Source organism: Chelon labrosus (genome assembly GCF_963514085.1).
Source record: "Chelon labrosus genome assembly, chromosome: 19".
Taxonomy (NCBI): Eukaryota; Metazoa; Chordata; class Actinopteri; order Mugiliformes; family Mugilidae; genus Chelon; species Chelon labrosus.
Genome location: NC_140352.1, coordinates 6,310,680 through 6,331,719, shown reverse-complemented (window position 1 = coordinate 6,331,719; position 21,040 = coordinate 6,310,680). Strand labels below are relative to the sequence as shown.

Here is a 21,040-nt window from a genome sequence, read left to right as displayed (position 1 = left end):
TCTTCCTCCCTTCTGTATGTAGAAGGTTGTTGGGTAGCTAAAGATTTTCAGGAAATAATGGCAACGGATTATTAAAGATAAATAATGTTTTTATATTTTCTACAAAATAAATAAAATTATTTAATATAGTAGATATTTTCTGTTACATGTTCTTAAATGTAGATCAGCTTTATTATATTATATTATATTATATTGGTAGATACATAGATACACCAATCAGGCATAACATTATGACCACCTTCCTAATATTGTGTAGGTCTCATCAGAGAATGGACATGGGCCTTCTGAGGGTGTCCTGTGGTGTCTGGCAACAGGATGTTGTTAGTGGGGGGGCCTTTGAGGGGAGGGGCCTCTGTGGATCATCCCGCAGATACTTGATCAGTTTGGGATCTAGTGAATTTGGAGGCCAGGTCAACACCCTGCTGGGGATGGCTGCTGCCATCTAGGAGTGTCATTGCTATGGGGTGGGGGTGCCTGGTCTGGTCTAGGTGGGTGCTACATGTCTAAGTAACATCCACACCAATGAATGCCAGGTCCAAAAGTTTCCCAGCAGAACACTGAATTGTCACAAGATGGTCGATGTTATGTACTGCTCCTGTCAGTGGTTTTAATGTTGTGGCTGATCGGTGTATGTGCACATAAATGGGTTTTATTCCCTGATCGAGAGCATGCTTGGAAGAGTGGGCTGCCACTGTTAGGTAACTTGCTCAAGGGTGCTTCAGCTATGGATGTAGAGGGGATTCAAACCAACGATAGTCGTAACTCCACCTCTCTAACCACTAGACCCGCACCCCTCTTTCCTATACACATTTTGTAATTGAATGCTGTGAAATAATTACATTCCATCTCATGCTGTGGGCTGCGGACATGCACACCTGCCTCTGATAAACACCATTATCTTGAATTTGATGAGCGGCGAATATTCCCCACAAATTTCAATTAAAAAAAAAAAATCTGCACTGACTTGAATCTGGGAACTTTCCCCCCTTACATCCCCTCACAGATGCAGAGCAGACAAAGTAAACATGCACAAAACAGCGCCGTTTGGATGGAGGTGCCGCGCGCTACTTGATCTGTGCATGCAGCGCTGAGACGTGCTAACCGAGATCACAGAGGAGATCTCCGTGCCAAGGCGGTTTGCTTTCCTCGCCATGGGCATTTAATTGGCTGACGATTAATCTTTAACTTTTCCTCTGCACACACTTACCGGGCGCAATCATCAAGCAGTTTCGCTCCTGCTGTGGCCGACACTGGTGCTAATTTTTTGCATTTTTATTCCCGTCTTGGGGGGGCCGTACAGTATGTGGCGAGATTTCTTTTGGGCCCATCTTTACAGTGCTTCTAAATTCTTCTACGCATGGCGCTGCATATTTAAGGCGCATGTGTCATAGTAATACTGAACGACAAAGCAGAAGGCAGCAGCGGGGTAGTCCGAGCGCGCGGGAAAATAAAAGAATACCAGCTTGCTTCTGGCTGTGACCGCCCCGTTTGGCTGTAATTTTCATTTTTTCCACCTCTGTGTGTGGCGTGGCCAGATCAGTGAGCATTTAAACCGGGATCACCCACCTCACCGAGTTACATCTAGTATATCCCGTCTCCCGTAAATCTGATGCAAGTGTTCAGAAGGCGAGAACTTCAGCGCGCCCCTCAGATGTGCCTCAGATGTGCCAAATGCTATAGCCGAGCTCAGCCTCTCGCTTCCTGCCGGCCTAGGGAGGACATGACACTCGGGCTCGAAGAGGTGTCTAGTGGAAAAAAGGCAATCTCCTTTCTTTTTAATGTAAAAAGCTCCGGCTTTGTTGTGCTTTCCGTGGATATCAAGGCCTTTTCCACTCCCTCGCTACCCAATATCCCCTCACACCCCACCCCCTACTGGCCTCCCACGGGTGTCTCTCCACCCCCCCCTTAACCTGCTCTCTCATCCTCTCGTTCACCCGTGGTTTGAAGTATTCCTACCACCGGTGTGCCAGCTTGAGACCTCATTCCTGCTCCTTTCCAGACAGGGCCAGAGTCGACCCCAGTAACCCAGCTGTTTCATCCCGGAAGACAACTTATCAAACAGGGCGTCCCAAAGGTGTCTATGAGATGTAGCTTTGTTGGCTCGGGGGCTGTCAGCTTCATTGTGATAATACAGGGTACAGGGGGGAGTCTTAAAGGTGCCGGACCCCGACAAACCCGGCATCGCAGGAGCCAGAGGGGGGGATGCCAGCTTGACCAGGGGAAAAATAAATAAATAAATAAAAAATTAACAATGATGGGGTCAGCTCGTTGGAGTAAGAGGAAACAGAGCGACGTGGCTCTTAGCCGTGGCTTTGATCAGGCAAAGAGAAGAGGCCTAACCTAAGCTTGATTTAATGAAATCTATTGGGTAAACAGAGCCACCGTTTTTCAAAGGGCGACGCCGGGTCCGTCCCAGGGGTAAAAGTTGTGGATGCACGGAGGAAAAAAAAACGCAATCCGGCTTTGAGGGTGTGACTCCAATTATGTAGCGCGCAGACGCCTCATGAGATGTCACATGTGAGGTGTAAGATTTGGAGATGATTTTGTCATTCCTGGAAGGCGTCGGTGTGTATTTTGATTTGTCAAACGGGCTCTTTTGTCGCATCGTGAATCTCGTAAATAGTGATTCATTCGTCAACTTGTGAGAATTCAAGGAGAAACAAGTTCCAGCTTTTTTATTTGTAAGAATTTTCTGCTTTTCCTTATCTTTGGTAAATAATCAGCTGATTGCAGGATACTTCCCTAACCTCATTATATCATCAGTTAAACATAATTAAAGTAACTTTGTTCGACCTTCTTGGTTTTTTTAACTTGTGGTTTTCACAAGAAATGTTGATTACTTTCCAGTAGCTATGAGGTTTAGACTCCTGTCTTCATATATTCTAAGGCTTTTTTTTAATAACCTGAATGCGTCTTAATTGCCGTTAATTTCCTCCTCCTGCTTGCAGCCCTTGCCGCAGCTCTTGACCTCCTTTTCCAGCAGATGGCGGTGTTGCTCCAAGAATTTCCTTCCCCTTTAGGTCCATGACAAGGACAACACCGAGCACATTTACCAATTACTTTGCCCTTCTGATGTACGAGTGGACTCGCTCTGATAAGTCCTTGCACTTATTACTATTATTACTACGCCTGACCTCTTGCTTTGTGCTTTGGAAGAGAGAATGGAAATAGTGTTTCCAGCCGCGTCCTTGCGGTAAAAAGCTCGGGAAATATCTTATAGCTCTCAGATTTCCAACTAAGTTTTATTTATTTATTTTTCCTCTTTACTTTTTCTTTGCCCAGTCATGCTCAGAAGGTTAATTACGGAGACAAAACAACGGCTCACATTGTGTTTAAAGGAGGTGGGTCGTTTGTTAGCACAAAAACACTCCTGGTTCAAATGTGAGAGGTTTTCTGTTTAAGGATCTTTGACTCTCAGAAGAAAAGGTTAATTATTAGAGCTTAAATATCAAGCTCTGGTGAGTGTTTTCTGTCTTTTTTTTTTTAGTGCCTGTAATGGTCAAGGCAGTGTTGTTGATGGCACGATGTGTAATGATTCATTTTCCCTCAGATCAACCCCGGTTTTGAATTTGGAATAAAAAAAGCTATTGTGGGTTTGTCATAACGCGCCATACAATGCTCCGTCGTGGGCCACAGAGGTGTCATTCATTACCACACACCAGTGCTCCTTTTGAAACGCATATCATCTTCAAGTCTTTATATAAAGATTGGCAAATGTGTTTTCACAGCACATAATGCAAGTGATTACAAGATGTGAAAAATGTGATATGGTCGCATTTCCATTCACCTTAAGTACAGTACTTAAGTTCAAAAGAGGCTTATTCACTGAGGTTTGAAATGACAATGGGATGATTTTCCTTCTGTATCTTACTTCCTCCCAAGTTCATCCGTTCCATTATGGATCTCGATATTAAACCATGAAGCCAGCGGTCACAGGGGTCCAACTATCTCTTCCTAATTTCCGGTTGTCTATCGGGGTATTGTTCGGAGCTTCAGTCATGGTCAAGTAGGATGTCTGGACTGCCTTTTCCTTTAACAAAAAACCTTAGATCGAATGCCTCCTAGTGTCCGTCCAGGGACATAATTAATGTATTTCCAAAGACTCCGCCAACCTTGAAATATTGAACAGTTTATTTTCCAGGTACAGTGAGGTGAATGGAATGAAAAAGACTGTTGGCGCTGAATCTTTTCTCTCTATAGCGGTTTCATAAGTGGTTATCATTGACCTCATAGAGATCAGTTGAAATGCAGCTTTCGGTCGGGTCAGTCATTGAGCGCTGTGTTTAATGAATCGGCACAGTGGCCCTTTAAAGCTTGTGGAAACTTTTAAATCAGCATGTTGGTTTGATTACAATACGGAGATCATTTTATGATCAGGGACGTATCAACTGTGAATGTACGTGTGATAACTACTGAATGACTTACATTACAGTGGTGATGTTGTAAGAAGTTTTCCATAGGACTCTTTTTCTGGTTCCAAACCCAACAGAGCAGTTTTTTACTTCACAATCTGAGGCCAATGGGTTTCAATGAGTTTTATAAAAGAAAAAAATGTAAAAAATGCCATGTAAAATCAATTTTTTTGTATTTAGTGTGGAGCCCCAAGTAAAATCAAGCAGCTCAGTGTCAACTGTGTGCATTTCATCACAGGCAATGAGTTTCCTTAAAGAATATTCTAAAATACCTTGAAAAATCTTTGTTTTTCTTTTATTTAGGGTGGACCCCCATGGTAAAGCCAAGCAACTGAGAGTCGTCCACGCGTAGTTTATCACTAGCAATTAGTTTTATTTAAAAAAAAATAATCAAAAATGGCTTCTAAAATCTAGGTTTTTCTTATGTTTATGGTGTAAAACCAAGTAAAACCAAGCAGCTGAGAGTGATCCATGTGCAGTTTATCACTGGCAATGAGTTTAATTTTTTAAAGAAAATCAACAATGGCTAGATGCCATCTCATTTTAGATGAGATGTATTTATGCTGGACCCCCTGGTAAAACCAACCAACTGAGGGTCATGCACAAGCTATGTATCACTGGAAATGAGTTAACATTTAAAATTTTTTCAAAAATGCCATGTAAAATCTATTTTTATTTTGTATATAGGGTGGACCCCCATGGTAAAACCAAACAACTGAGAGTCATGCACGTGTAGTTTATCACTGGTAATGATTTTTATTTAGAAGATTTTCAAAAATACCATCTAAACTCTAGGTTTTCCTTGTGTTTAGGGTGTAAAACCAAGCAACTGAGGGTCACGTGCAAGCTGTTTATCACTGGCAAGGAGTTAACATTTAATTTGTTTTCAAAAATACCATGTAAAATCTAGGTTTTTTTTTTTGTATTTAGGGTGGACCACCACGTAAAAACATTCAACTGGGGTTCAACCATGTGCATTTCATCACAGGCAATGAGTTTTCTTAAAGAAAAATCTAAAATACCTTGAAAAATCTTTGTTTTTCTTGTATGTAGGGTGGACCCCATGGTAAAACCAAACAACTGGGAGTCATGCACGTGTAGTTTATCACTGGCAATGATTTTTATGTAGAAGTTTTTCCAAAAATACCATCTAAAATTGAAGTTTTCCTTGTGTTTAGGGTGTAAAACCAAGTAAAACCAAGTAACTGAGGGTCACGCACAAGCTGTTTATCACTGGCAACGAGTTAACGTTTAAACTTTTTCCAAAAAATCCCATGTAGAATCTATTTTTATTTCCTGTATAGAGGTGACACTAGTATAAAACCAAGCGACACAGATGAATACCGTTCATTATGTTCATGTTGTCATTGGCGATCGTGGACTTTTCAAGGTTGTGTACGCTGCGTCCAGCTTGAGCTGATAACGGTCACAAACCCATTACGTTCGGCTCGATTAGAGAAAGCAGAGTTTGCAAAGTCGTGTTTCAATAAAAAGCTGTTTAAGGAGCTCTGACATCACAAATGTAATTTTTTTCCCACACAAGATGCCGATAATTATGTAGAGATTTAGGTTTTGAAGGGAGATTTTACGCCCACTGTAGTGATTATACATTAGCGTGGTTGTAATCCATCTTGAAGGGCTCTAGCCGTTTGCCCCTTGTCCATCGTTACGACGACTCCTGCGAGCAGCAACATGACAGAGCAACATTAGTTGGCTGTTAGACACTTTAAATCGCCTTAGGTTGCCTTGGCTTACTTGCTCTTATTAAACACAGAGGAGCAAAGGCAGATTGACTCGTTTCATGGTTTGTTGCTTAACAACCCATCAACAACACCAGAGTCTAATCACTCATAACCAGTTATAAAAGGCCTCCGTCAACTGACAGGGGTTTTTCATTTATTATTATTTATTTTTTTCTCTCCCTACACTACTTCCTCTGCGCTGAGTGCAGATTTAAGATGTAAGCAAATAGATCTTCTTCCCTGCTTACGAATTACGGCTTTCATTTGGAAGCCGTTGCGTGCGGCGTGTCTCTCCCCAAGCCCTTTGTGGATTTGTGGCATCGGAGGCTTTTCCATGTCTTCTCCTTTATGGACACCACGATTGGGATTCATTCGTGGATTAGCCTTTTTGTCACTCGTGTTGAAACCGTTTTCTTTTCTGGGTTTGATGGTGTAATGGCTAGTGTGTGTGTGTGTGTGTGTGTGTGTTTGGGGGTGGAGTGGGTCAAATGTGGGTTGAAGGACAGTAGCACAAGAAGGACAAAAATGTTCATATTTGATTATTCTGAGACATATTACACACGAGTTCTTATTAAAACTGATCATGTTTTATGTGAAGAACGTATTTAGGACGTGTCTTCTGAAATAGGGAGCGGCCATTAGTAATAATTGATCAGTAATTGTAATAATCATTTGATTCTAAATGTTGTTGGGTCTGTCCTTCAAGAAAAAAATGTCTCTTTGTCCCTGCCACTTAAGCGTTAAGAGAGGGATGTCTGTTTTCTGTTTCTATCCAACTGCTACTGCAAAATTATTAAGTTATAAACAGACTTATTAACTGAAATTGTGCACCACCTATTTTATAAAGCGTCGATGTGAGCATCCCAGGCGGACAGAATAAATTTGGGGTCGTTCACCTCACTGTCACGCTTACGACTTTTAGGGCCATTAACAAGATGAGTTGTTGTCAGGAGTCGACTCGCGGAAATCACATGCTGCCGTAATTTGTAAGCAGATCACCCCCTTCTCCTCGTGCCTCCTCCTTATGTTAACTCCTGTCTGTAAGGACGTGTGTGTGTCGGGGGGGGGGGGGGGGGGAGTGGTGTATCTGCATTATGCCTGGAGCGCAGGATTTGTTTGGCAGTGTGCAAATTCGGCCGTTATCCTTCCACGCGATCGTTTCCTCTCTCGCTTATCTCTCCTGGCCCCTCCAAAGTCACCGCACTTCCACACTCTACTGACAGCGATCAGTATAGCTTTCAGACGCTTGTCTGGCTCAGTCTGCCAAGAAGCGAAGGCCCTCCCAGGTCCCCTCACTGTCCTCGGGGCTTGTGTGATTGAGTGACTGGAGTGAGCGGGGGCCAAAGATAATAAGGGGGGGAAATATAAAGACATGGGGCGATGATATGATAACACCCCCTTGCTCTTCCTCCCCCCACCCCCCTCCTCCTCTCTCTCTTTACTCCCCTTTCCACCTCCCCTTCACTTTTCCTTCTGTTCTTCTTTCTGTCCTACCCCCGGTTCCCGTGCACCGAGCCTGTCCCACGCAGCAGTGTAAACCAGAAGTGACATGTGACACCCACTCCCCAGTGATGTGCTGACAAGCGGATACTAGAATAGGTGACAATGTTTTCTCTCTCTCTCTCTTTCTCTTTCTCTTTTTTTTTTCACCAGACTGGCTTAAGTATGGCGAAGGGGATTCATGAAGTATTTATGAAATATATTATGAATCATTGGGTCTGTGTTTTTCCCTCTGTATTTTAGGCGGTGGCATTTGCTTTTTAATAAGCCTCAGAGAAGGCTCGGCTGAGGGAGCTGTTAAATTGGCGAAGAACTCTTTACATTCCGTCTGCGCTGGTGTTTCTTTATAGTTCAAGTTCTGTGTTTACACATGTTTTAACCCCTGCTCGCAGCCCCTTCACACACACACACACACACACACATGCACACAATTAAACTTAGTTTCCTCCTCTCATCCTAAGTGTTTCTAATGAGGGAGCGTGCCAGAAAGAAAGGGAAAGCGTTTTTAGCTCTCAGCGACCAACAATTTTGCCTTTTCTCTGGTGTTTTTTTTATTTTTTTGAAGCCTGCAGTGGAATCTGGCTGTGGCCTTGATCAGAATTACATTGTGGAAGATGAATTAAGGGTTGTTTTTTTTTTTTTTTTCAATTATCCCAGAGGTTGGCCAGCATTAGAGCATCAGCTTACTCCTGCAGTGAGACTAAACTCTTTAGTTTTGTTCCCCTCGTCGCCACAGAGCACTTGTTTGTTCTCTGTTGTCAGGCTTTTTTTTTTGTGTACACTGTTGTCTTTGTGTAATTTTACTCTCAAATTACTCTCAGCTTTTCCCCCCGGTCGGAAAACAGAAAACAATCAAATTATCAAATCATTAAATTAATGTTATTTCGGCGGTGTTTATGTTGCAGCGGTGCCTTTTGAAAAACAAGTGTAAAATAATTGTTTTTGTTAATTATTCAACTCCGATGCTTATATAGTTGCAACGGCGCTCTCGTGCATTTTTAAATTGGCTTAAGAAGTGCGAGCAAGGCTTCTCAGCTGGCTACTTCTCATAATTTTCTGAATGGCTTCGCTCGTGAATTCCAGTACAGAGCCTGCAGACTCCCGGGGAACTGGTAAGTGTGTTGGGAAGTTCAGGAGGGCACATGTTGGAAGGGCTTTGGGAAAGGGGGCCTTACTGGCCTCATCAGCATTTGAATGTGCTCCGGCTAGTGAAATAACAAAGTATACATAAATATATAGAGATAATGATCTGGCTAAGTCCCTATGTGCGCCGCTGCATTCTTATGCTAATGAGGCGGCTATTCAGCGCCAACAATGGTCACATTACAAGAAAAGGCAAAGCACTGAAGGAGATAGTCTTCTATGTGCATGTCCACTGAGGGACGCGCACATGCACATGCTCAGCAGGCGTGACTCCTCTCCCTTTGTGTCTAGTTTTTTTTTATTTTTTTTATTACATTTTTCAATTTTAGATAACACTCCAAGAATAGACATCAAACAAAAATGAATCATAAATCGAGGTCAGGAGTGAGCCTCTTTCCAAAGCAGAGAAAGGGTTAAAAGTGAAGGTATCTTTAAAAAAGATGGGAAGACTGATAGGAGAGGAGCTCTTCTCAGCAGAGGGTTCAGTGAACCATATGTAGGTGCCCACAGGCTAATGGGCCGGTTGGTCCCTGGCTTGCCAGGTATCCTGTATGCACACCCCCCCCCCCCACTCCCCTCCCCTCCATCCATCCACACACACTCGCACACACACTCTCGCTCCTCGTCATCCTCCACCTCTCCCACCCCTCCCACCTTCGCTCTGTGAAAATACCTCCTCCACTTTCCTCTAATCTCACCTTTTTCTCTGGTGCTGACCCGGGGAGGCCCACTTTATTCCCCACTGCACGCCAGAAGCCAGCGTTGTGATCGGAGCCCGGGCCCCTGCGCTGGTTCCCCTCTCCTCTCCTCTCTCTCCTTGCCCCGGCTGCCCGCCTCCCCGACGGCTCTGCTCTATTGATTTACTCCTCCAACCAATGCTGTCTGTCTCTGCTTTGCACAACCGGCAACCCGAGGTCCCTCATCTCTATAACCCTCCCTCTTTCCTCATTTTCTCTGTCTCTTCCTTTTTCTGTCTTTTCATTCTTTCTTTCTTTCCGTCTTTCTTTTTCTGTCCCCTCCTACACAACCATGGGCTGGGGAAGGAAAAACAGAATGAGAGAGAGAGACAGCGAGAGAGAGGGATGGGAAGAGAGATGGAAGGATGGGGGGAGTGTGGGAGGGGAAACGGATCCTTTGATTTTTCATTAGAAGCACCTTCATATTTTAATATTGGGTTTAATCGGACTCTCGTGCCTTAAAGAAATAGCCACAGAGAGGAGATGATTCTCCCCGGCCTTCTCTCAGTATATGGTTCTTCTTCAATCGCAGCCCTCCTTGAATTTGCTCTTTTGTTTGGAGTTCACTTGCGGTCCTTCCCTTCCTCTCTCTCTCTCTCCCCTCAACCCACCTCCTCCTCTTCCTCCTCCTCCTCCTCTCTTCTCCCGCTGTCCTTACAGTCGTTAAGGCTTATTGACTGATCTCGGCTGTACTTAGCAATAGAAATGACTTTGACAGGGAAATACACCACCGGTATCACAGAGGTATAAGCATGAAAGGCCTCTATCAGAGGAGCGGTTTGATATTCTCCTCCCCAGAAATAAAATCTCTGTTTGTGGGTTAATATGAACAAGGATAAATTTCATGACTCGAGGTTAAATTAAAATTTGATTATTGAATTTAACTGGCAAAGGAAGGAAGTCTTTTCAAAGTTTCAAAGCCGAGACACCCTTACGTACCTGCTCAGATACCTCACCCGCTCATTTATTACTTGATCCTTCACCTTTATTTGTGTTTTCGACAATCCCCTTTCCCCGAGACTCCTTGAGGTTGTTTCATGGAAGTGGAACACAATGCGAGCAGCGCGTGGAAGCCACCAAAGCGCCAACCTGTGAGCTAATGAGAGGCCCCATGCTGTTATCTGAGGCTCCGGCGTCTCCCACCACCGCTGCACTTCTATTAGGGGAAAGAACACACACCGGGCCACCGTTCGCATGTGCTGGCGCGCGTACGTTCTCTCTCCGAGGGGGGAGGCTTCCCCGGGACGCGAGGGCTCACGCGAGCCTCCGTCTCGGGTCGTACAGTAGCCTATCCGCGCGCGCCGGCGTGCGTTTGCACCGTCACGCTCGAAACACCGACAGAAGTGAAGGATTCAATGGCACCAAAGACCACGGTGAAACAAAGGCACAAATGACACCCTCCTGCGACAATCCCAACTGTAGCTGCTTCCCTTTGTCTGATAAAATATCAAATGTATTAAACAAAAAAAAAAACGGAGAAAGAGAAAGAGAGAGCACTTAATTGAACAACCACTTTCAATTTGTTTGTGTTAAAGGAGAGTAGAGGAAGCTACACAACAAATTGTGTGTGTGTTTTCCTTTGTTCCGGCTGTGTGTGTGTGTGTGTGTGTGTTAAACCCCTGCCAAGCAGAGATGCATTATTTAAGATGCTGTTGTGATACTTGTGCCTGCTTAAAGGTCTCAGCTTCCTTTTAACGCCATGCCGCATCAGTGCACCTCTGCCCCCACTTGTGGGGCGACCAGAGTGGGACCTGCTGGCAGTGGTCCACACATCACCTGGGAAAATATCACAGCAGGGGAAGAGAGGAAGTGATATAGATAACCTTTTGAGTTTAGCGCACATTTTTTTTTATTTTTTGCAAACAGACGTTTTACTGGCCCCGCTTTATTGTTCGTTTCATTGTTGGCGTTTTTATTTTTTGGTATTAAACTCGTCATTTGAGCATTTTACGGCCGCACTGAAAGTTATTTTTGTGCACGTTTATAAGGCGACTGTAACGGGGGGGAAATAAAAAGGTTGCACGCCAGTTTGAGGCAATCACGCGGAGCTGGATTTAAGAATTATTAAGTCTGCTCGCCCCGGCCGCTCTGCTGCCGGTGAAAAAAAGCCCGTAATGGAACATAGTTTTATAAATTGAATATGGTTAATTACTCTTCATGCTACGCCACCAGCCGCGTGTGCGGGGCGAAAAAGGAAAAGCTCGGAAAAGTAGAGGGAAAAAGCGTCTGCAGGAGGAACTTCAGGGCCCCTCATTACACTCTGCCCCTGGGTATTTTTACGCCTTTTATTTCCCATCTAATGAACTGTTTACATTTTTTTTTACCGGCTTTCTAGGCGCCACAATTATTCGTCTTGTCCTTGTGTCACTTGTTCCAGCGGGCAGATAAAAAAAAAAAAAAAAAAAAAGCAAGGAGGAGAGTTGGAGGGCATTGAAATGTGTATATAAATCTACTTTACTGTAATCGTTGTATATTTTTTATTCGGAGGAGCTACATTACAAAAGATTGTAACGTGCTTGAATTTAAGAATGAAAAGACTGTTTTGCAGCAGTTTTATTTTAAAACAGATTAAAATTAAACTTTCTTTTTATACACCAATGCATTCCTGTAGACTGTAACGCAATTGTGCACAAAGAAGCCACCCAGATATCTGTTATAATTAAATTAATATCTTCTGCTGCTCAGAAGATTTTGCTGAACTTATTAGCATATCTGATATGAATTGTTATGCATGCATATGTAATTACATTTTGATGGGTAAAGAAGAATCCCTTGTTTTTTCTTTTTATTATTTTATTTCTTGTGTCCATGTCAACAGAGGTAAAAGCGTGTGTTTTTGACAGGACACCAGCACCCCCATCTCCCTCCCTCCACCTTCTACCCCGCACACACACACACACACTCATCGCCATGTTTGACGGGATGAGTTTTAAAGGCAGGCCACTTTGCATAAAGTTAAGATGTACCTTTGTACTTTTTGTGTGCTTCCGGGAATAGAAGCAAATTCTCACCCGAGATTAGAACGGTGACAAAAGATAGACCTTTCAAAAGGAGTCTTCTCTTCTTCTCTGAGAAATAAGGTATGAAAGCACTCATTCTTTTTTAGATTACAAAGCCTGATTAGTGGGTTTTGTCTTCGTCTGCACACACTGTAAATAGAATGAGTCTGTTCCCTTTTTCTTTAAAAAGAGTGGAAGGTTTCACTGCGGAGCAGATTGACGATGTTTCCTGACCTCGGCGGAGAACTTGTCGTCGCTTAACGCCCAAACTTATAATCAGAATCTGTTACTGCGTCGAGGAGTCGCATCGCGTCACATGTCGGAGGCGGTAATCGCTCAGGAATCTGTTGTATTCCGGAGGGGGAATCCAAAAAACCCTGAGTGTGTACTGTAGGTACAGGCGAAGTAGCGGCAACACTTTCATTTCAATGACATTTTTCCCATTCTTTATTCTTGCTTTGTTATCTACTGTGTTCTCATTCTCAGAAACGCCTCACACATTCATCTGTAACAAACAGCTATTTAGAAATGCCAAAAAAACAGAAAACAAAAAAAAAAAAAACCTGCATATGGTTTGAAGGCGACGTGAGCCTCAACATTCAAATCAATGCCTCTCCCAGGCTTCCTCGTCTCAATTACTGCTCAAGTCGTCTTTCCCCCTAAGTTGCGCTGCAGCTCTTTAAGATGAAACTCGACTTAAATGGAATATGTGGGTGTTTTCCTGACACACACACACACAAAAACAGCACATGTGTCTGTTGTATACAAGTGTACATGCTGTCTTAATATTGTCTTTATTGTCTTTGGGGTTTTTGCACAAATCAGGAAATCCTTTTAATGTCCCTACAGCAGCAGAAGCAGCAGAAGCAGCACAGTGACCATTTACTTGCACCTGCACAGAAGGTGTGGCTTTTAAATAATGCTGACATTGGAATTAAAAAAATTAAATTAAAGTTAAAATTTTTAAAAAAATATGAAATTTTAATATCCATTCATTGCAGACTTTTAACTAAAGAGTGATTTTCATATAAAATGAAATTAAGCACAAATCCTTATTTTTATTTTGTATTTTTTTTATATATAAAAAAGGAAGCAAATCAATTTTTTTTACTATTTTACAATTTTTTATTATTTTCTTTACTATTTTGGATATTTATAATTTAACATTATAGGAACAACCTTAAAATTTAATATTTCAGCAGAGCATTGAATGGCAGAATCGTCTGACGCTTAAACAGTTGACACAGTTGCTCCGGCGTAATGTGTGTTATTTGAGTCGGTGCTGCCAATCTCTTCCCCCCCCTCCACCCACAGTAGGCGCTGGGCGGTTAGCCGAGGTCCCTGCGGTTGAGTATTGTTTGGGTGCGCTCTTTATCTAATGGGTTTTTGTGGTCTGGGTCAATCAGGCCCCTCTGTCTAGTCAGTAATTACTCCAGAGAACTGTGGCCCTCACCATCACGATAATAACAGCCAAATCACATCAGCCATGACTTTCCACTCAGTGCTCCAGATTATGAGGAGAGACAAATAAAAAAAAAAACCCTCAACTACCTCAGTTTTGATTGGCTCCAAAGTTATTTCAATCAACCCGACTTGATATCATCGCTCTTGAGGTTCAGAATTGGCTTTCTTAAGTTTGGTTTGTGCTTTTTCTCGTGGGAGGCAGCATTAAAGTACCTAATGCACTGGCTTCTTCAAACTTTTACTGATAATAGAAAGATAGTAGGAAAGGATATTGCGTTTGAGGGAGGGGGGAGGACGGAAAATAAAGAAAAAAAAAAGAAATGCCCACACCAGGCTAATTGTAATTGCTGGCTCCTTCGCAGATTCCCTATTTTTGTCAATTACAAATTAAATCTAGAACTATGGGACTTTTTTTTTTTTTTGTCGAGGAGAAGTGATATTTTTGTCCCTCTGCTGGTGTTTGTCTTTGATTTTTTTTTGCCCACCTCCTGCAGCCCACCTAGAAACCCTGTCAAGGCGGTGAGAGGAAGCGAAGGAGGCTTAGTAAACACTTTCTGTGTCTGCTGCTGCTGCTGCTGCTGCTGGTGTGTATTTAGTTTAGAGGGCATGCCAAGAGGCTGTTTTTCCATGGGTCGGGCGTCTGTAAACAAGCAGTACAACGGCAGCCCATTCTTCCACAATCGGAGGTGGCACGCTCTGAAGTGTGTATGAAATGTGTGTGTCTGAATGTTTGTCTTTTTGGGTGTTTTTTTTTTCCTCTTTCTCTCTCTTTTGGGGGGGGACATGGCATCCCCTCTTATTCCAGCCTATCTGGAGACAGAGGAAGAGAGAGAGTGGGAGAGAGTTTGTGTGTGTGTGTGTGAGAGAGAGAGAGAGAGAAAGAGAAGGAGAGAGGCAACCCCAAATCCGATGGGCCGCCAATGGGTGATGAATTATTCCCTGTCTGAGTCACAGCATTGGTGTTATCACAGAGCCTGCCACTGCACTGGGATGACAGCAGTGACAGCCCCCAGAAAAGATTTAGCACTGACAAGTGATACTTCCTCATAATACATCTCTCTGGCCCTCTCCCCTGTCCCCCTGTTCCACAGCCTCTCCATGCACACACAAGATGAGGGTTTTTTTTTTATTTATTTTTTTTATCCCTCGACTTGTGTTTGTTTAAGTGGGCAGGGTGGCGGCGGAGGTGGTGGGGCTCTTTGCCAGCACTTCTGTGGTATAAGTGCACTAGGTACAGTAGATCACCTTGGAAGGAGGCATGGGCACAAACCCAGACTGCTGCTGCTTGTTGTCACTACATGTGTTGTAGGGGTTCACACACACACACACTCGCGCACACACACACACATATACACGACCTGCATGTGTATGACTTGGTTTGTCACTGAGTTCCATTAGGGGGCTCTCGTGCTTAAGAAATGCCTGTTGTGTTTTTGCATCAACAACAGCACTAAGCCATATTTCCCCACTTGTTTTCTCTTTTTGCTCTCCTCCCTTTCTTCTTCTCCTTCTTGTCCTCCTCCCTCTGCAGAAAAGGTCACGCATTGCCTACAGTGATGAGGTGCGCAACGAGCTCCTGGGGGATGACGCCAGCTCCTCGGAGGGCCAGGTGAGGTGCTAATCAGGGGGGCCCAAACGACACCAGTGTGGGTGGCTGACTGGCCCCCAGGGTGAGGAGGTGGGCCCCGCGTAGGGGCCATCTAGAGCTGAAACCGCACTATTGTCACCAAGTCATGCGGAAGGAACACTGTTTAATGCAAAGCTGGGTTGCCAGCGAGTGGGCTCAGGGCATGGGACCGGTGTCTGGCCAAAGCCAGATTGTGACCGACGCACACACACAAGTACGCACACCTTAAACACAAACGCACAATCCGAAACCCCGGCCTCCCCACTCCGACCGCCCCACAGCTGTTCTCCAGCCGGGTGTGGACTTTGCCTCATAATAGATCCTCACGATCAAGGTACACACACACACACACACACACACACACACAGCAAATATCTAAATCTAGTTCTTTTTGGCAAAAGCTTCTTTGGACTGAATAAAACAAAAGAACATAGCAAATAATATATATTTGGTGCAATACTCCAAAAGAGAAAATATAATTTCTTCACTAAATATTTTTCTTTATTACCGAGTGTCAGAGTTTAATAATTTTAGAGGTTTTATCTTTTATCTATCGGCACAATCGCGGCTTGTTTCTTGTTTGTGAAAAGCCAGTGAGTGACAATATCAGTTCAGCCTGTTGAATTCGGGAATATAAACAACAGATAAAGAGCAATTTCTCCTTCACTGCCAGCGATGTGAACAAAAGACTCAGTCACACCAGTTAAGAAAGTGTCAATTATTATGAAAAACAATTATCTGGAATTGTGATCTTAATTGCCGAAATGTGCCACATGTTCCTTTAAACTTCAGCTGCTGCGAATAAATTGTTTTTGAATAAATGTTCCGGCAGTGCACATCAACATATTCAGCAAACGGCGTTTTAACGCGGGAGACGTGCTCGCGCGCCGCTCACCTGCACAGCTGCCACTCACACACAGCCACTCTCAACTGTGACCAAACGTCTTTTGACTAATTATATATTGCCTTTAGAATAAACTGTCAACTTGCAGGGGTTACTGTGTCTCAAGACGCACGCAATCACACGCGCTCGCATGCAAATAAGTACTTTGCACTTGGAAATGTGTACACTTAAAAAAAAAAATAAAAAAGACGGATGCTCAAATGCATATTTGCACATTTAGTCCCACAGTGCTTCAGTGGAGTATATTTAGATGATTCACAAACAGGCAAAGCTAAATAAAAGTTGTCTGTTTTTTTTTTTTTTTGAACGTTTCCCTATTACCATTTCAATGATGACCCATGAACCGCACATCTTACAAACATATGTATCCCGAACCAAGATGCGTAATTGATATGCATATTCCCGGCAAATTAGCGAGACACAAAAGTGACTCCCAACATTTTATGCAGAAGTTGGAAGGAGATTTGCTGTCAGAGATGCCACGTCTGAGACACTGATGGGTCCTATCAAGACCCTGTCAAGGAAAAAAAAAAAAAAAAAGAAAGGAAAAAGGATCACATTTCATTTCAAACCTTATTCATTAAAAATGCATCCAAAAAAATATTTAAAAGTAATATTAATACGTTTCAGATTTACACATGTCAAAGGAAAATATTTAAATAAATAAAAAAAGAAATAATATATTATACATTTAGGCTTTTACACATAGGGTTTTAGAAATTGCTGATTTATGTAATTAATAAATAATAAAAAAAATATCACTCTTGGTGGTAATTATCAAATTTATTTTATATTGTTTTAGATCATGTGATTGTATTTAATTTAAAATAGAAATCACAGAAAGTGGAGTGTGACATTATATCCACAGCTTTATTAATTTTCATTTTATAGCCAAAAAAAGAAAAGAAAAACAAAACCATATTAATAGAATTAAAATTATGTCGATTATTAGCTATAAGAAATTAAATATATTTATCTTAAAACATACATATTTTGCGGTATTTAGGTTAAAGTAAGGGACACATTTTCTTTTTTTCTTTCTTTTAATTTTATTTTTTGCAAAGAAACTATTCGAAACATAATATTTAATTGTAAAAACGCTCTAATAATTGGCATTTTCTGAGTCTGATGTGAAGCTTTACAAATACATATATATATTTTAAATTGAACAATTATATGTGAAACAAGCTCACAGAAAGATACAGAAAGAGTTCATGCTGAGGGCAGAAGCAAAGTAAATAGACCATGCCGCCGCCATTTTTTTTTTTTATCCAGGTGCCACATTTGCCTCATTTTCATTTAAAAACTTGTGGAGATAATACTTGTGTTGGTCTTGCTGTGAGTGGAGTACTCGGAACTTCAGTGTTTTTTTTTTTTTCTTTTTCTTTTTCTTTATCTAACGAGAGACGGCGGTGATAGGAGAGGGGAAAGAGATGGTGGGGGCCGGGGCAAGTCGGTCAATTTAATTCCTGACGATCTAAAAGAGGTCAGGATCATTTCATATAGCCCTGGCTGAGCAGATCATTACCAGTCACAAATCTGTTGGTTACATGGCAAGGATTTATAGCTAAGTAAATAGGGAACCGTCATAAGTTCTGAAAATGGCGTGTTGGCCCTGCGATAATGGCTAAAGGACGATTTAATAGAGTTCGGCATTTATTCGTTATCTGTATGCGGACAGAGACTGAATTGGCACTATCACTCATTTTTTTAATAATGTGGTAGGCTACCATTGCACATTTTCCCCTTTCTGTTTCCTCTGCATGCAACACACGCACAAACGCCTTTGCACGCACGCACACACACACACACAGACGCCACACACAAAGCAGCAAATGCACACACATTTTTCACACACGAACACTATACGGAATAGTTTCGATTTCAGTCACAGCAGAAGGCTTGGCCACAAGAGATTGTGCTGGTTTGAGCCGGCATGGACCAGATTTTACAGGCTACAAAGGAAGCAGATTACCACTTGTATCGAATTCCATATTGGATAAAAAAAAAAATCTTTTGTTTGAAAAAAAAAATAAAAAAATTGCTGATTATCATAACAGAAAAATTGCAGCAGTGCAATTTTGAATACTGGCTGGCATCACAAAAACACAAGGAAAAGGCGCTCATGCAGGAGTAATTACACCATTTACAATATTCCCGTATTTACCGCCGTGTATCTCTTGAGCAACACGAGCATCGCCAGCTAAAGAACGGATGCCAAAGGAAAAAAAAAAAACATAAAAATGAAGCCAACCAGGAAGAGACGCGGCTCAACGTGCCCCTCGTATAGTTTTAACAAATCCTCCGCGAGGACTTGCAATCAGTCAGGCAGCACAAATGAGCTAGAACAAGTTTTGTTTGGTATCCATTGACTGATGGCAGAGCTGGGGGCGAGGGATCGCGGGATCTGATGGGCTCGTTCAAGCCCCAAATAACCACATCCACGGTGTTGTTTTAAACTTTGGCCTCTTCAATAATGCATTCTTAGCGGGGAGCTGTTGCTTAAGTTAGAAAAGACAGTTTCCACTCTAAAGCGCGTCTCGCTGCTGCGCCGTCATTTTTCAAGGGTGCGAGCTTTTAAGAAAAACACAAAGTTCTGCTTGTTTGCCTCCCACATTACACATATTGACAGTGTTTTATTCTCACACTACTACAGTAAACTGTAGTATATTTTTATGATGAGCACAACAACAACAACAACAAAAAAAATAATGCAAGAACTATTTTTTCAGGATGTTAAATGTGAACATAAACCATTTCTGGACCCTCTACCAGCTATTTACCTTTAAAGGTCACGTTATCAGATCATTTTCTCATCAGATTCAGGAAGTAAGAACGTACTGTTTATGAAATTAAATTATTCCACACTCAAAATTCTGAATAAATGACTTTTAATGCTTGCCAAGAAACAAAATCACCTCTAAAAAGGTTTGCATTTAAAGAACATGTGCTTCCTTTTTCTTCTCTGCCAAATGTGTTGCATTCCCATCTCTGCAACTCCAAACACAATCCAGGGAAGCAACTTTTCTTTTTTTTTTTTTTTTAATTGCGATTAGGCATAATTAATAGCAAATGGGATTACCGCCCTCCCTCATACGTCTGATTCATTATCTGAGATGCGTGATTCTCCAGGACAGGGAATAGGAATAGCATTTCTTATTTACTTCACTTTAAATTTGCCATTCTCTTTCATCAAAAATGTATAGCTATGCTAAGATTCATTTTTCATGATCCGCGGCTGTCCCAATAACGCGCGGCGCCGCGTGTATGTACAATGGTAGAAGGCGCGCACCTTCACAGAGATTGATAAGCCGTATGAAATATTGACGACATATCAGCACTGATAAACAGCGCCGCAGCTAGCGTGCCTCAGCATTTCTTTAACTCGGCTCCAGAAGGGCACACGTTTCTTTTGATCCTTTTTCCGGGAGAATTGAGGAGAATGACAGCTACAAAATATTTTTTCCGCAGCATTTAAACATACTGTAAATGCTGCAGACTGTATTTTACTCGCTTTTGCTCCTCTCCTCTCGCTGCATCAACTTCTGTGATGTGACTTCCTTGATAATGTTAGTTGAAACTGCAAGTCGAGCGATCCACTCCCGCTCCTTGTTTAATGTGACAGCGGCAGGACTTGATCTTTGTTTGTTCAAAAAAAAAAAGAAGAAGTCAGCGCAAGCGGCGTGTTTAGCTCCGTTTAATGTGTTTGTCTTGTGTTTTTTTATTTTATTTTTTCTTTTCCAAATGCTAAACGTGCGAACAGATAAATCGTCAAGGTTAATTCTGCATCCAGCCACACCACTGATCGTCTTCCTGCCATGTTTCTGCCTTATATTTTTCTAATCTCTCCTTCACTCTCTCCATCTTTCTCTCTTTTCTCTCTTTTTTTTTTGCTCTCATGATGCAAGTTGATAAAGTTACGTGAAGAGGTAAGTGCTTCCCTGCTCTTAACGATTTAAATTCCTCTTTCCCCCGCTGAAATTTCCATTTGCCCTCTCCTTCTCTCCTGTAGAAAATTAAAATCGGCTCATTTGGACACTTTTTGCATGTCTGATTGAACGGCTTAAAGGGCAAACCGCAGATAATGAATTCACTGAAGGCCAGCCTGTCTGCTTCGCCCCCCCCCCCCCTCCCTTAAATATCAGAAAGTGAAGATAAGATATTATTTTATTATTTCTGATGCACCTTTTTTGAAGACAAATATTAGGGATTTGAAGCAAGGCTTAAGAGTTTTTGGAGCCAACTCAGTCTAGACATTGATCAACTTCTTAGTTTCAAGTGGGAATAGCAGCTCGTACAATTTACTATTCCTTAATTTTCTCATTCTGACTTCTACAATAAACTGGACTGAGGTTAATGTAAGTGATATGTGTTCTAGGCTACATGTGATCATATACTCGTTTGTTTCATTATTCACCACTTCATTAACTACCTCTACCAATGATTACTGTACTCATTTCATGATATTTTGATGTGTTTCACTGTTCACACGCCATAAGGTGCAGTGCCAAG

At 42.3% G+C, this 21,040-nt stretch overlaps 1 protein-coding gene across 3 annotated transcripts in view; it reads left to right on the top strand.

The window, feature by feature from the left end:
- Window positions 1-21,040, top strand: part of vti1a (vesicle transport through interaction with t-SNAREs 1A) — a 111,624-nt gene that overhangs the window by 7,933 nt on the left and 82,651 nt on the right. For 2 of the 3 annotated variants that reach the window (XM_084567354.1, XM_084567355.1), the window contains exon 4: window positions 15,529-15,606. In XM_084567354.1, the coding sequence (XP_084423480.1) occupies window positions 15,529-15,606 (78 nt within the window). Of the gene's footprint in view, window positions 1-15,528; window positions 15,607-20,436; window positions 20,458-21,040 lie in introns of all 3 variants that reach the window. The other variant, XM_084567353.1, reaches the window with a different exon arrangement.